Source organism: Falco peregrinus, chromosome 5 (genome assembly GCF_023634155.1).
Source record: "Falco peregrinus isolate bFalPer1 chromosome 5, bFalPer1.pri, whole genome shotgun sequence".
Lineage (NCBI taxonomy): Eukaryota > Metazoa > Chordata > Aves > Falconiformes > Falconidae > Falco > Falco peregrinus.
In genome coordinates this window covers 10978839-10992703 of record NC_073725.1, presented here as the reverse complement: position 1 = coordinate 10992703, position 13865 = coordinate 10978839, and the positions used below count along the sequence as shown (strand labels likewise).

The window sequence follows — 13865 nt, the reverse complement described above, 5'->3', positions numbered from 1 at the left end:
ACCACAGTTATTTATCAGAAGAGGCACAGGGACTTTCATTAATCGTCAGCCAATATAAAAATCCCTGCATTTCTGCACCGTCTGAAATTTATAGAGGTGCTAGTTTCTAACCCACTATCAGCAACTAAATGTTTACAGCTCAGCTGAAATCATAATGCAAACTATGCCACAAATATTTATATATGCCTGCAAGCTGGCTGAAGCACAATTCCCCTTGCTCTAGCAGAGGGAATTGCACAGTTTCCGTGCACAGCCTGCTGCTCCCTGCCCTCTCCCCACCCTCCCTGAGCCAATGCAGCACCCCAGCCTGAGCCCAGCCAGCTGGGTGGGTGCCTGTGGGTGCTGGCCCAGCACCCACCTGCCAGGATGGCTGGTGAAGAGCTGGCTCTGGCTGTGCCGCAGCACGGCTCCCGCTTGTCTTCAAGACCCAGCATGTTTCTTTTCTTTTTGTCCAACCTGGGAGGAGTTTTAAAATGTGCCTGATCCGCAGCAGAGAAGAATTTTCTGAAAACAATGCAGAAAGCAACCTAAAAATATTCAGAAGAAAGAACATGGACATAAATGTGCCAAAATAAACCAGATGTCTTGAGCATTATCCTTGCTGGTACATTTTTCAGGCATCTATCTGAATGACTCATCAACACATGTTTATTATCTCCCCACAATTTTTTTTCACTTAGTTTTGACAGTTGATGTCTAAACAAATATGTTGTATCAGATCTCTTGAAATCTGGCAAAAGTAGTATCTTGTACTTACTACTTTCTGCTACACTCTCATTCCCCTGCATTCAGTGACAAAGAAACTCTGCTAATACAGAACTACTCACTAAAACCTTGTAAAACATAGAGTTTAGTGAAACTTGGATGCCTGGAGACTAGAAAACAGAGTTCAAGTAAACACCCAAAAACATGCCAGAAACATGCAAGTCTGGCTCTCTAGTACTGGCAGTAGTCAAGGAAAATTACCTTTCTACACTGCAGCTGAAACTCATTACTGAAGGCGACAGCAGAGGGATGAGTTGGAGCTGGACCGGCTTGGCAAACCCACCATTTTTAAGAGTGAGATGGTGGCCATACCCATCTGCCTGGCTCCTGTACACAGTCAAAGTACACACGGTCAAAATGGTCTCAACAACATGCAAAAGCAGGCTGTGAAAGGTGGATGAACTGCAGCCTGTGCCAGTGCAAGGGATTAGCAACTGCACAAACAGAGCCAGAGGAACCTACTGACTAGTTATTCCAAGCTGTAAGGAAGGACTCTTAAGGTAACACTAATTGGAGATATGTATCTCATTGCAACACCGACAAAATCACGCTGAGATGCTGAAAAAGCATCACAGCTTACATGACAAACACAGCACTGCCTCCACCTTGCCCAGTGCTGGGCACCACTGTTCATTCAGCCAAGCCGTAGGGAAGCAAGGGAGAGTCTGGGACTGGGCAACTTTGACGACAAGCAAACATGACCTTTCAGAGATGAGTGAATGAACTAGGACTGATTAATCTAACACAGGAAAATCTTAGCAAGATGTTTTCCTGTTTTTTCCCTCCCCTGCCAGACTTTAATCAATGGCCAGATTCAAGCACAGAGCTCATATAGTCACAAGACGATCATTCTTTCAGTTTACAAAAATCACATGGACTTGGGATAAGATAAAAGGTCTTTTTAGTTAGCTCATCCATTTGGCTCCTGGGTGCTATGCTTGCATCTCTCCTATTCACCTAATGCTCTCTTTCTTCTTTCCTTTCAAAAAAATACATAGTTTTCATTTTTGTTTCTATACACGTAGCAGTCACTGTACATCACTATGGATAAATGTGGACTGCTTAAGACCATTTACAGCACCACTTGAGCAATGCCATGACCCCCTAAAAAAAAAAAAAAAAAAAAGCTAACAAAGTGCTGGTGCTCATTCATCTAAAAAATGATGGGCTGCAGAGCTTCCTCTGAAACACTCTGCTTAAATCTTCTTCAGGAGCACTGCCACTCTTTTGGACCAGCAGAAAGCACATGAGGACCACAGCACACTCTGAAGCAAGGACCTAATAATTTACATTTCTCCAAAGCAAGGCAAGCACCCCCAGAGGCAGGGAAGACCTGTTGGGAATATTCACCTGGAGAGCTGCCAGCTGGGACACTCGCGGGAGGAGTGAACAGTAGCCCGCTAGAGTGGCTGCACCACGGCTATAAATCTCTGCTTTCCCTGGAGCACCTGGGAGGAGGGAGAGGGAACCGGACACAGCTGATAGTAATGGGTCCCATTAAATTGTCACTTTTACAGGGACTCTGAAACGGGAACAAACTTGCTCCATAAGCATTTGATCAGTCTCCCTGCCACCAGGTGATGGCAGACCCTGCTATCGTGCTGTGGCTGGGGGCTGCTGGCTCTCCCCTCCAGAGCTGGAAGGGTCCCCAGCAGTCACTGAGGTTTGCTGTAGCTGGAGTGAAATCACCAACAGCATTTACAGCCAATCAAATCTACATTTCTTTGGCACTACTTGCAACTGATGTCTCACCTTCTAATTTATGTATCCGTTATTCTAGACGGGGGATCCAGAAACAATATACCTTTTCCCCTTTAAACATAGGTATTATGATACAGCTTTTATTGCGTAGTAACTTTTCCCACTGAAATATATTAAATGAGAAATTTTAACCGTGGCCATGTGAAATCATAAGGGACTTTATACACAAAAATGTCTTTCTACTTCACAGCTGTCTCCTGAGTTGAGCTGTGGAATTTGTGGGGACTCCTGCATATTATCAAAAGGAAAAACAATTTATGAGTAGGGACACAATATTTGACAGACCAGCTGCAGCAGTATACCAGTTAAACAGTTACTATACCAATATACCAAAACTACTAATTACAGAATTGGATGCAAGGTTTCTTTAACTTTACAAGTTTTTGTAAGTGGAGTACTGAGCTCCACAGCTGTCATGCCTAGAGGTGCCTCCTGTATGTGGGACGTTCCTCTGAAATAATCAGAATAATATAAAACAGGAAGGGCACAACACATACGTCCTTTGCACCGAACTTAAGAAACAACGTATCCATACTTAAAGATGATAGCAAAATCCAGATAGAAAGAGCAAAAGACAGACACATAGGTATAATCTTAACTTTGGCAGTTTCTGATTTTTTGAATGGCTACTAAAAAATGGAAGGTTTTTTAGTAAGGCATTTGTTTTCTTTCACAGGAGGAAGAAAAAGAAGATTGTATACAATAAACAAATTTAAGAAAGAATCTGTAAAGCTGACAGTATTGGAAACTGAAACATGGAAAACCGCATCCAACTGTCTTCCCAGCTACAGCAGAAGACTTAAATTTCACAAAGAGCAGCTCTGCAAGGCTGAACAGCTTTAGGATCCATGTTGCAAAATCAGTTGCACTCCATTGCCAGAGGAAACTAAAGAAAATACCCCTTCAGGAAATTTCCTCAAAGGAATACTTCATTTGGGATTAGAAAGAACCTCTGTTTCCATTAGTAGGTCAGTCAGTAATCACAGAGAGCAATGGAAGGTCACTTTCGTAGGGCAATCAAAGTATTTCTGCAAATTGGCAAGCTGACCGCTTATGAACTGGGTGATGGTTTACAATAACCAGAAAATACAGATAGGTACATCTTTCAAAATAAATTCAAAAAAAGTAGCAAACAAAAGGCATCTGAATATCTACCTAATATGTAAGGGAACAGAATTACATAATGGATAATTTCATTTTGAACACTTATGAACCCCCCTGACTTTGGATTTACTTCTCTAAACAGTGACAATCAGAAAATCTTTATGTACTTAATAAGAAAAACACAAACTACAATTTCCAAAGAACCCTAAAGCAAGCAGAACACTTACCACAACCACCTCACCAGCACTGAAGTCAACACTCAGCCAGAACCACACTCTGTAAATGATTCTACTCTCTCCCTTTCTTCCACAGAAAACACTGCACTTCCTTATGGGGTCCAGGCAAGCTATCCTAAATCTCAGTTCAACAGAACAATTGCTTATGTATCCCTTCTCTATGTCTCATTAACCAGTTTCTTTTTAAAAAAAGTTCCATAGTTAGAAAATAAAAGCTAGTTCATTGTAATTTTACACATCTATAACTGCTGTTCAGTAAGCATAAATAAATATGGCATAGTATTAAAAAAAGTATGGTATTAGTTTTATTAGAAAATATGAAGAGTAATTTCTGAGATGTTTGCTCAGATATTCTTATTTCCTTACCTGCTGAACTACCTTTACAAACAACACTTTAAAAGATCATATTATGAAATGTTGCATTAAACATGGTGAAAAGCTGCATTTTTGCCTATACTGGAACAACTTTCTGGATGTGCCCTTACATGCTGTACTCCACATCTATAATTAAAGGCCACATGTGGTCCTTAAACTAATGGACAGCTATGAAATAGATTGACAAGATGAGAACAAAACAAAAGTGTTTTCTCCCTCTCTAGTGAGGAAAATAGAAAAAGTAAAATCCATTAGAACCTACTTACAGGAAATTAAAAACATGCTCCATACCCACTGCATACAAAACAGGGGACTTCTCAGCGGCTAAGCATTCCAGCCTGGACTGCAGCCCACCTGCTTCTGGCATCTCTGGTTGGTGTGTCGCGACATGATTTGCATAGACAGCACTTTTACACATACGTATGATTTACTTAATTCTGTTGAAGCTGTTGTAAACTGTGAGCATGTTACAGATCCGGTGTGAGCCTCAGCTCTCCCTCAGCCATCTGTTAACAAGCCACAACAACTATGAACAGGTAAAAGTTGGATAGAAATGTGACAAGCACTCTCCAGTACTGACCTTGGTGTGAGAAACCATGATTCAACTCCAACAACAACTGGCACCTACACATGTAAATTTGAAGTTTCTTCTTCTTATGGTGTGCATTCTCAGTTATAGAAAGGAACAGACGCTGCCAGAAGCATAAGACTCAATAATTTGAGTTTACTATTACTACTAATGAAAAAACTGTAGCTGTTATGGAATAGTTATTGGCAAAAGAGCCTGAAAAGATATGTATGGTCAGCAGGCATGAAGACTACATCTCTATTAGGAAATGCTCTTGGGAGCAGTCATGGGCACATGGGCTGGCTGACTTACCATGAAAGTCCACCTCTACGTTAGTCAGTTTTGGCCTTCGAAACAGGACAGCTGCATCCAAACTGCCCATGGGAGATGGCTGCATGCAGGAGGAGCAGAGGTCGGTACAGCCAGAAACATTCCAGGTGCACAGCATGGCAAAGCAGTGCCCCAAAACGTGGCTGGTCACCACTGCACCATGATTTAAGAGCCTGATGCTGCTGTTCATTTTTTGAGAAAACCTTCACTAATGGTATCAGGAATTTTGCACGAGAATGAAGTGCAACATTTAAGCCAAACAATCATACGTCATTATTTGACAGTTTATGCAAAATAAGAGAGCAGTTTCCAGTTCCGGTTTCCATAGGATATTTGCCCTTGTGCTCACAAATAACTGGAGCAGTGTGGTTAGCACAGTTAGAAAGTAATTTGGGATAATGTCTGTGCTTCTATAGCACCAGCATCACTGTTAGAAACAAATTAATTCGTAAAAACAACTATTCTCACACCTTAAGATGAACTCCTGGTCTATGACTGAGAGCAATGCACAGGATAAGAGAAGGATGAGCTGTGCTTATATATCCCTACAAACACTGCTGCTCTTTATCTGTCTCTGCACCAGAAGCCCAGTGCAGGGGAACAGCAGAGATATAATACACAACTTGGGCCCACAGCACTGGAAATCAAATATGGCATTCAAATGCACAACACAATTTTAATTTTTGTTATCTGTCATGGTTAGCAATTAATATTTTTTCTTCATTCATGTCATTCACACGACCCAGAAAGATATTTTAAAATAGCCAGTAAGACAGAATTTTTGTTCCTGGTCCCATCTATTTCATCATGTTTACTTGCTCTCAGTGGGCTTCCAATAAATATATGCTTCCCTATCCTTCAAAAATTTGAAATAACTTCAGTATCTGGCAAAAGTTTTATCTTCCAAACAAAGAGAAACATTAAATCAGAACTAACTGAAACAGATATCAGCTTTTCACAGGACATCTGGCTTTCCTCATTTTGTTATTTCAAAAACTAAAATTTTGAAGACAGCATTAAAGCGAGCAGGTCTTTTCTGGTACTACAAAATATGTATAAAAATTCCAGGGTTTCAGCTACATTTAAATCAGTTGCAACTCATTTAGTGTCTTTCTGCATATGGCACTGCTTTCTGCAAATAAATGGCTTTAAGCATTGCTACACTTTACAGTTTAAGATCAGATGATATTAACAGTATGCAGAAATGCATCTCAGAATATGTTTTAACCTTCTAAAAAAATGATTGTTGATTTAGCTGAAACTAGGAGCAATTTTCTATGATTTGAGGAATTTTTCATAGCTGTGCATGAATGACAGCATGCATCTCCACTGCTGGCACTGTCACTTACTAATACAGCTTAAATGGAGACGAATACAGCTCGATCATTCAAGCTGATCTGTATTTTTCTTTGAACCAATTGAAGCTTTTACAATTGCATTGCTGCAAACAATGTTACTTCTTTCCCTGATACAAATCATACTGTGCATATATTTTCAACTTTACTTTTCTTGCTTTTTGTTTCAGTTATAGATTATTAAAACATGCCAGGAAAGCAAAGCCAAACAAATATACAGAATATTAGCTGATTTTATAAAGTTTGCTTTCATTTTTTTAGCATTAGGTAATTGAGAAAATTCTATGTCTGGATTTTTAATTCCCAGTAAAGGGGCATAAGTATAGGCTTAAATATAATTATGATATAGCTAGAAGCTAACATGTACAAGAGTGGCGTTATCAAAAAGAACTGCTGCTTAAGATCCCTCTACAATCCCAGAACTGCCTAAGAAAATGCAAATCTGTCCTCACATGATCTAAGAGGCATTATTAAAAGAAAAAGGCATCTGTCCCAAAGGATACTGTTCCATAAAGGGAACTTTGCTACGACAATCTCTAAAATATTTTAGGCCACTCATCAACTTTTCTTGCAGAACAAAGCATAATATCCTTGCCATCAAACTTCAAATAAATAAGAAAACTAAAGCCACCCTCTGTCAGCAGCATTTTGTAAATCTGTTGTTGACTGATGCTGATCATGGATTCATGGCCTGCAGCGGGGGAACCCCAACCCTCTCAGTGCCCAGAGGGACATAACCATGGGGGACACGATGGAGAATGTTAACACAGCTGTGCTTTCAGCACCTAACCCAATGGCCCATGAGGACAGGCTGCTCTGGAGGGTGACCCAGAGTAGATCTAGTTTAGATGCTCTGAATCAGCCGTTAAGAGGAGCTCCTTCTCTCCACTGACTACAGCGAGAGCACAGTCTTCAAAGTTAGGTAACAAATTTTGGGCCTGAAGTTGAGTGGTAAGACTGCCTCCCACTGCATTTGGAAGTAAGATAAGGCTGTAAGAAAATGACAGCTTTTCTCCCAAGCTAAATATCCACGTGGATCAGAAAAACCAGAAAAAGTAAAAACGGTTTAATGTTCTCTCTTTTTCTTTTCTTCTCCTATGTGTAGCTCATCTTTATTGTGGGAGTCAGTCCTACAGAATTACAAACCTAAATTTCAAGGTATATATCAATGCCTATTTCTTCATACTGCTTAAAGTCTTTGCAATAAAAAAAAGATAGGGGGGTGTGTGTGTATATATGTATGTTTGAGTCAGGAAGGTGTCAAACAAAGAAATGTATTTTCATAGCTGAAGATGTTTGAAAATATAGTAAATGTGGCTACCCTTTTCATTTAATGATCACACATTAGATGTGATTTTATATGAAAACTGATCGGAGGAAAGCTATTCTTCTTTTATGATAAAAGCCAACCTGGGATCACCTGGTATTGAAGTAGCTTTATCTACATTTTTGTCTATTAGCATCAACAACAGGCAGAGAAGCACCTTGATCATTCAGACAAAACTGCTGGACCGTAAACCTACCCTCTTACATGCTGTGCTGTCTTCTCTCCTGAAACAGCTCTAGGCAACTTTGCTGCCCACCGAATTTAAGCCAGGAATCTGGACAGGACTGCCAGCAGAGGAATGCTGTCTTTTAAATGCCGAGAACAAGCAACAGGGCTTTCAGAGACAGCTGAAGCTGCCAGAACACCAGCTTCTCCTCCTTGCCCACACAATGGCAACATTGTGTGGGGAATCCATCACGCTACTCTCAGTCTCCATTTTTGCAAACCCGGCTACAGTGCAAGCCAAGTCAGGACCTAAGAGCTGAGTTTTTGGTGACAGCCAGCCCTATAACCACTTGTACCAGGCTGCATAAATCCAAGTTGTTCATTTTGTATGGAATTTGTTTGCATGCTATGTAGCAACACCCAGACACCAGGGGGAGAAAAAAAAAAAAAATCTCTTTTTCAGAAATCTTTAACTGAGATCATGAAACACGTGAGTAGATTCCAAACCCCGCCTCTGAAATGCCACACAGTTTACAAAATGGAAAAGTTGCAATTAAGCTGAATATTGTCAATGTACTGTATTATATACATAGAAAAATGGACTACCTCTGGCATTTTGCTTACAAAATACAAGTGCACTGTGTAGACCAGTTTGGTTTTGAGATTCTAATACATACACAAAGACATTGATGGGCTATGAGGCACACCAGCCTTTTGCAGCATAACAGCCAGCAATTAACACAAAGCCATGATTTAAAAAAACCCAAACCCGAGTTTAAAACACCAGAGAGAGCCTGACTGCTGAATTCAACTGACGAAACTGAGAAAAAGTTTAGGACATCAACCTTCTGAAAGTTCCCAGATTTCAAATTTGGAAGGCAAGAAGTCAAGTACTCTAAATCTATAATCACAAATAACATTTTCAGCATGAACATACTAAACTTAGAAAACAAAGATAGCTTAGAATTATTTAGACAGCTCCAAAACTTTTATTGTGGTTCCTAAGTGCATATTATTAAATACTCTGTCCAGCCCCTAAAAACCTTAAAAAACTAGTACATCAAAACAAGCCACAGAACAGTCTTTCTAGTGGGGCACAGTACTGAAGATTCTGGTAATGAGTAAGATAGAAGGATCACTTTAAAAAAGGGTGCTTAGGATACTGGGAAAGCATTCAGCAAAGGTTAGGAGGTTGTTCCCAGGTACCTAAAAGAATAAGGTCCCAGGATGACAGTGAGTGGGAAAAGGGGAAGGAAAGACAGGAGAAGGCACCAATTTAATCATCACGCGAGAAGACCACAGCGATGGTTTAACAGTGAAGGCAGCTAAAGGCACATTCCGAAGGTGAAGGCAGCTGAAGGAAAAAGGACAATAATTGTGTGAATTACAATGTTGCAGATCAAAAATGGTATCATCATGGCATGAGGTCTGAAAAAACTGCACACCATGAGATTACAGTTGGTGATGTCATGAAGAGAGAGGATGGGAAGTTCTGTCATCATGAACCCTGTGTCCAAGTTAGCAACCCAAAACATGGAGGACACAAAGCTGTCCTTTTGCACTAGATGGAGACTGCTAATGATCACTGTGATGGCAGCTTCACTGGAGCTCAAGGGAGAAAGGCAAAGAAGGAAACAGAGAACTGAAAGAAAACCAAGGGAAAGGCAGCACAGAAAACCAAAAGGAACAGGGCCCTAATTAGATAAGTATGATATGAGCAGATTTTTCCATTCATTTCCCCTGAGAACAAGATTTTGAGCAGTTTGAAGGGAAAGGTAAATGAGTCAGAAAGGAAAAGATCGAGAAAAGGACCTCATAGCAGAGGAGGTGCAATGCAGGAGGAAAAAGGAGAGAATTTAACATCACAGAACAGAGACTGATAATCAGGTGAAGAAAGAAATGGTGGAAATAGGAGTGAAGAAAGAGAAAATGGCAACAAGGTCAGAAAAGAGGGGGAAAAAAGGAGGATTAATGCTTGATTTGGCTGATATTTTAGTCTAGCTTCTTATGGAATGAGCTTTGTGCAATCCAGCTGTCTGTAAGCGAGGTTGCCTCTCCCCATCCCAACAGCTTTTGAACACACTGCTGAGCTTCAGTGAAATTCCAAATGTCAAAGAAAATAAAGCTCTTTGAAATTGCATGGAGATGCAGTACATGACTGTGCACCAGAGGGACCACTGGTTAACTTAGTGGTCTCATCATGTTCTTTGCCAGTTTCTGGCACTCACTAAGGAAGTTGATTCAAACAGTGGAAGAGATTCATAAAATCCCAGTCCAATTTGTTGGAAGATCTAGCATTAACTAACCCAAGTATTACCAGTCTCAAGCAGCCAAGTTATTGCTCTGGAATATTATTTCTCATAGACTGACAGGTTTTGTACATAACTTTTTTCCTTTTAACAGCAGCTATTGCTAAGTGCTGAATTACCGCATCTTTCAAATTAGCACATAAGTGAACATGTTGTTGTTGAATAATGGCTAACACATTACAAGACTGATTTCTTCATGTATTTTGACAAGTATGGTCTCACTTTATTTCTGAAAATGCTTTGCAGCATGCCAATAAAAACTGTATTTTTTTTTGCGTATCTTTCAAAAATAATGAAGTCTTAGGGACATGTGACCTTTCTGCCACAGTCTGCAATTACTTCTGTGCTAAGAAGGAACGTGTGGGGTGAGCAAATGACACCACCATTTGTACATTAGCATCTGAGTATGATGAGATTTCCTGTTCAATAAAATCACTACAGCATATTCTTACCACAGTTCTTCCTAAGAGACAGTTAAATTGATAGTTTTGCAGCATCCAAAAGAAAAAAATGGACATGATATCCAAGGAAAACCTCAATACCAGAAGGAGATTCTAAAACTGAGGTGAGCTTAAATAGTTACTTTCACTACTTCAGTATCTACAGTTATAAAACGGGGGAAACCACACTCCATACTATAGTTTTTTGCCTAATGACACAAACCCAGGACTATGATATTTTACATCACTACAAAACGTCAGTAGCATAGAAGAAGTTGCAAGTTCAAAGGATAAAGTAAAAATTGCTAACTGCACAGTATCTGAAAAATATTACAACATTTCATAAAAACAAACCAGCAAAATATCTTTTATGAATTCATTCTAATAACTTCATTTATACGGATATAGCAAATACCACATTTTCAGCACGCATTAGTATCTTCACTTTACTAAGCACCACACAACTATTTTAATTTGAAGGACAAAAATCATAGGTCTTTAATTGTTAAAAAAGAAAGCTGTGCTACAGTACCACAGCTAATAAAGTTAACTATGAAAGCATGTGATGATACTTCTTTTTTAGCATTTTTCGCACTACCTTCTTCCTTGCAGGCATACTATTCACTGTGTGTACACCTTTAATTATTGCCATACACACATGGTGTAGCTGAAATTGCTTCTCTGAAGTATATCTTGTCTTTAGACATCCTCTACTTTAGAACAGTGTATTGTGTTACCGCATTCTATGGATAGTCAATTCATGCTCTGACAACCACAGCACTGGAAAGCACCTAGCAGATGTGCCAGCACTGTAGTCTGCCAGATTAAATTTCGCAAAAACTAACCTGCTAATCCTCAAATTCCCAATCTGATTTGAGATTAATTAGATAGTTAGAGGCCATGCCAAAAATTCATGGATGATCAGATCCTGTTCCCAGATTCCACCCCCTGGATACACAGCGGTAGCAGCACACAGAAAAACACTGAGAGCAGTCAATGGCCATGTGAGTTCTCAGGGCATACTTGACCTACAGATGGACAGTGAAGAGTCTCAAAGTGTTTTCCCTTTATTTGATTATGTCTGCATCTATGATCACATTCTCATGGTAATCAATACTTAGGGAGGTCCCTGAAAGACTTACTTTCGAAGAAGTTATGAAGGGAAATAATTCCAGGCACGATGGTCATTTACTTGACTTTACTCATAAATAAGAGCTAATTCACACAAGGAAGATACAGGTTTATTTGGAGACAATCAAGTCACACCAAACTGTATTGCTTTGCCCCTCTATAAAATGATATGTGGCCCTATAAAAGGAAAGGGAGATGATGGCACTCACCTTACATCCCTCACAAGCACTGACACCATAGTGATATCCCGATGACTTGTCTTGACAGACAAAACAGGGCTTGTAAACACGAGGGGGTGGAAGTGGTGAAGGAGGACTCGGAACAAGTTCCTCAGAACTGGTGCTCTGAGTTTCAACTGCTACAAAAGAAAAAAGAAATATAATTGAATGATTCATGAATGAATTTTAAATATCTGATAATTTACTGTATTGTAACTATCAAACTGGCCTATATCTTTCTTAGTATAATACACATTTGTCTTTCCTAGCAAAATGTAAAGGGAACTAAAGTAAGGCAAGTAATGACAGGACTACATCCTATAGCCTCAAAAGCCTATTTTAAAGCACCTGATAATTTTTTCATGATCTAGCTACTCAACACCACAAAAGGTCCAGCTCACTTCAGATATATAGTGCTTGAATCTCCTAACAGGCTCAAAAAATGGACAACTTTGGGCTCATGTTCTGGTTTTCGCCTATTGAATTGTGTGGAACACGTGTGTGCTGGGTATCAATCTTCAGTCTTCCACTGTTTGTGGCATGTACCCTTCCAACCAGTACCTAGTCTTGAGACAGCTCTTGTATCTCTTGCCTTTTCCTACAAAAGATAAGATTTCCAATGTCCAATTCTGCAATAGCAGGATAGCAGCATGCATGGGATGTATGTACAGAGACAAACGACTAAATGTAAGACCTGAAGTGAAAATTACCTGAACAAATAATCTTTTTTTTTTTTTTTTTTTTTTTTTTTTTAAATCTGTAAAACTAGCACAACCCAGCAACACTTCCTTGCCTACCTTAGCATTTGTAGCATCAGGAAACCTCTTTGAGAAAGAGCTACTTACACATTATGACCCTACATCCTTTTATTGCCCTAATATTTCTAGATCGTCATTCGTTTTGAACCTGCTGAAAAGCCAGTTATCCCTTTTAGGGAAAGGACATGAAAGCTCTACGATGCAAGATAAGACATGCGAACTACATCTTTCCAAAACATCTGCATTAGTTTTCTGTGATATGCTGTCATCATTCCTCACATTTATTGTAGATGTGCAATACATTTTCATGTTTCACGTAGCCGTCTGCTCCTGCTTAGATAAATCCCTCTAAGTTTTCAACAGATAGACAGAAATGACAGGATCTGTGAACTCAGATCTATCCAGAAATATTAGGCACTATCAGTAGAGCTAAATCTCAAGAGTACCAACAGCAGGCCCTAAAGAATGTTACTCAATGGAAAAGTCTTAAACAAGATTTACTGTACGTGATTTTTTTCAGATTACAAAAATGATACATTTCTATTAAACTCATGATTCATTGTCAACTCATGTTCTGCAGAATTCACAGAGGGCATCATGGAGCACGATGCAACTTCTGATAACTTGTGAGAGAAAGGTCCCTATCTGCCATTTTTACTTGAGTTAAGCTAGTATCAACTTCAAGGACAGACATTTCTTGAGAAGAAAAAAAATGCTAGAGTGAAGTGCTAAAGGCTCTGATTCTAAGCAAAGAAATACCTTTCCAATGGGAAGAATTTTTTAATGTATCTAACAGTAAGGAGGCTGTGAAAAAATAGAGAAGTAAAATAATGTGGCTCCATAAATTGTGGTTAAGACAATGTCCAGAACTGTACTTACCTTTTTCAGCACTAAGTACACTGAACCTTGGCAAACCAAAAATCTACAGGTTCCTACTGCACCAGGAAAACTTTAATGAAGCTTTTTCTTAATGAAAACACAAATGAGAATGGTAATTTCTTTTCAACAGTATTTTTTGGTATT

The 13865-nt window shown here is 39.4% G+C and overlaps 1 protein-coding gene across 6 annotated transcripts in view; it reads right to left on the bottom strand.

Annotated features, from left to right (window-relative positions):
- RARB (retinoic acid receptor beta) overlaps window positions 1-13865 on the bottom strand; it is a 334164-nt gene that overhangs the window by 56060 nt on the left and 264239 nt on the right. For all 6 annotated transcript variants that reach the window (XM_055803607.1, XM_055803609.1, XM_055803608.1 and 3 more), the window contains one exon: window positions 12076-12224. In XM_055803607.1, the coding sequence (XP_055659582.1) occupies window positions 12076-12224 (149 nt within the window). The remainder of the gene's footprint in view (window positions 1-12075; window positions 12225-13865) is intronic.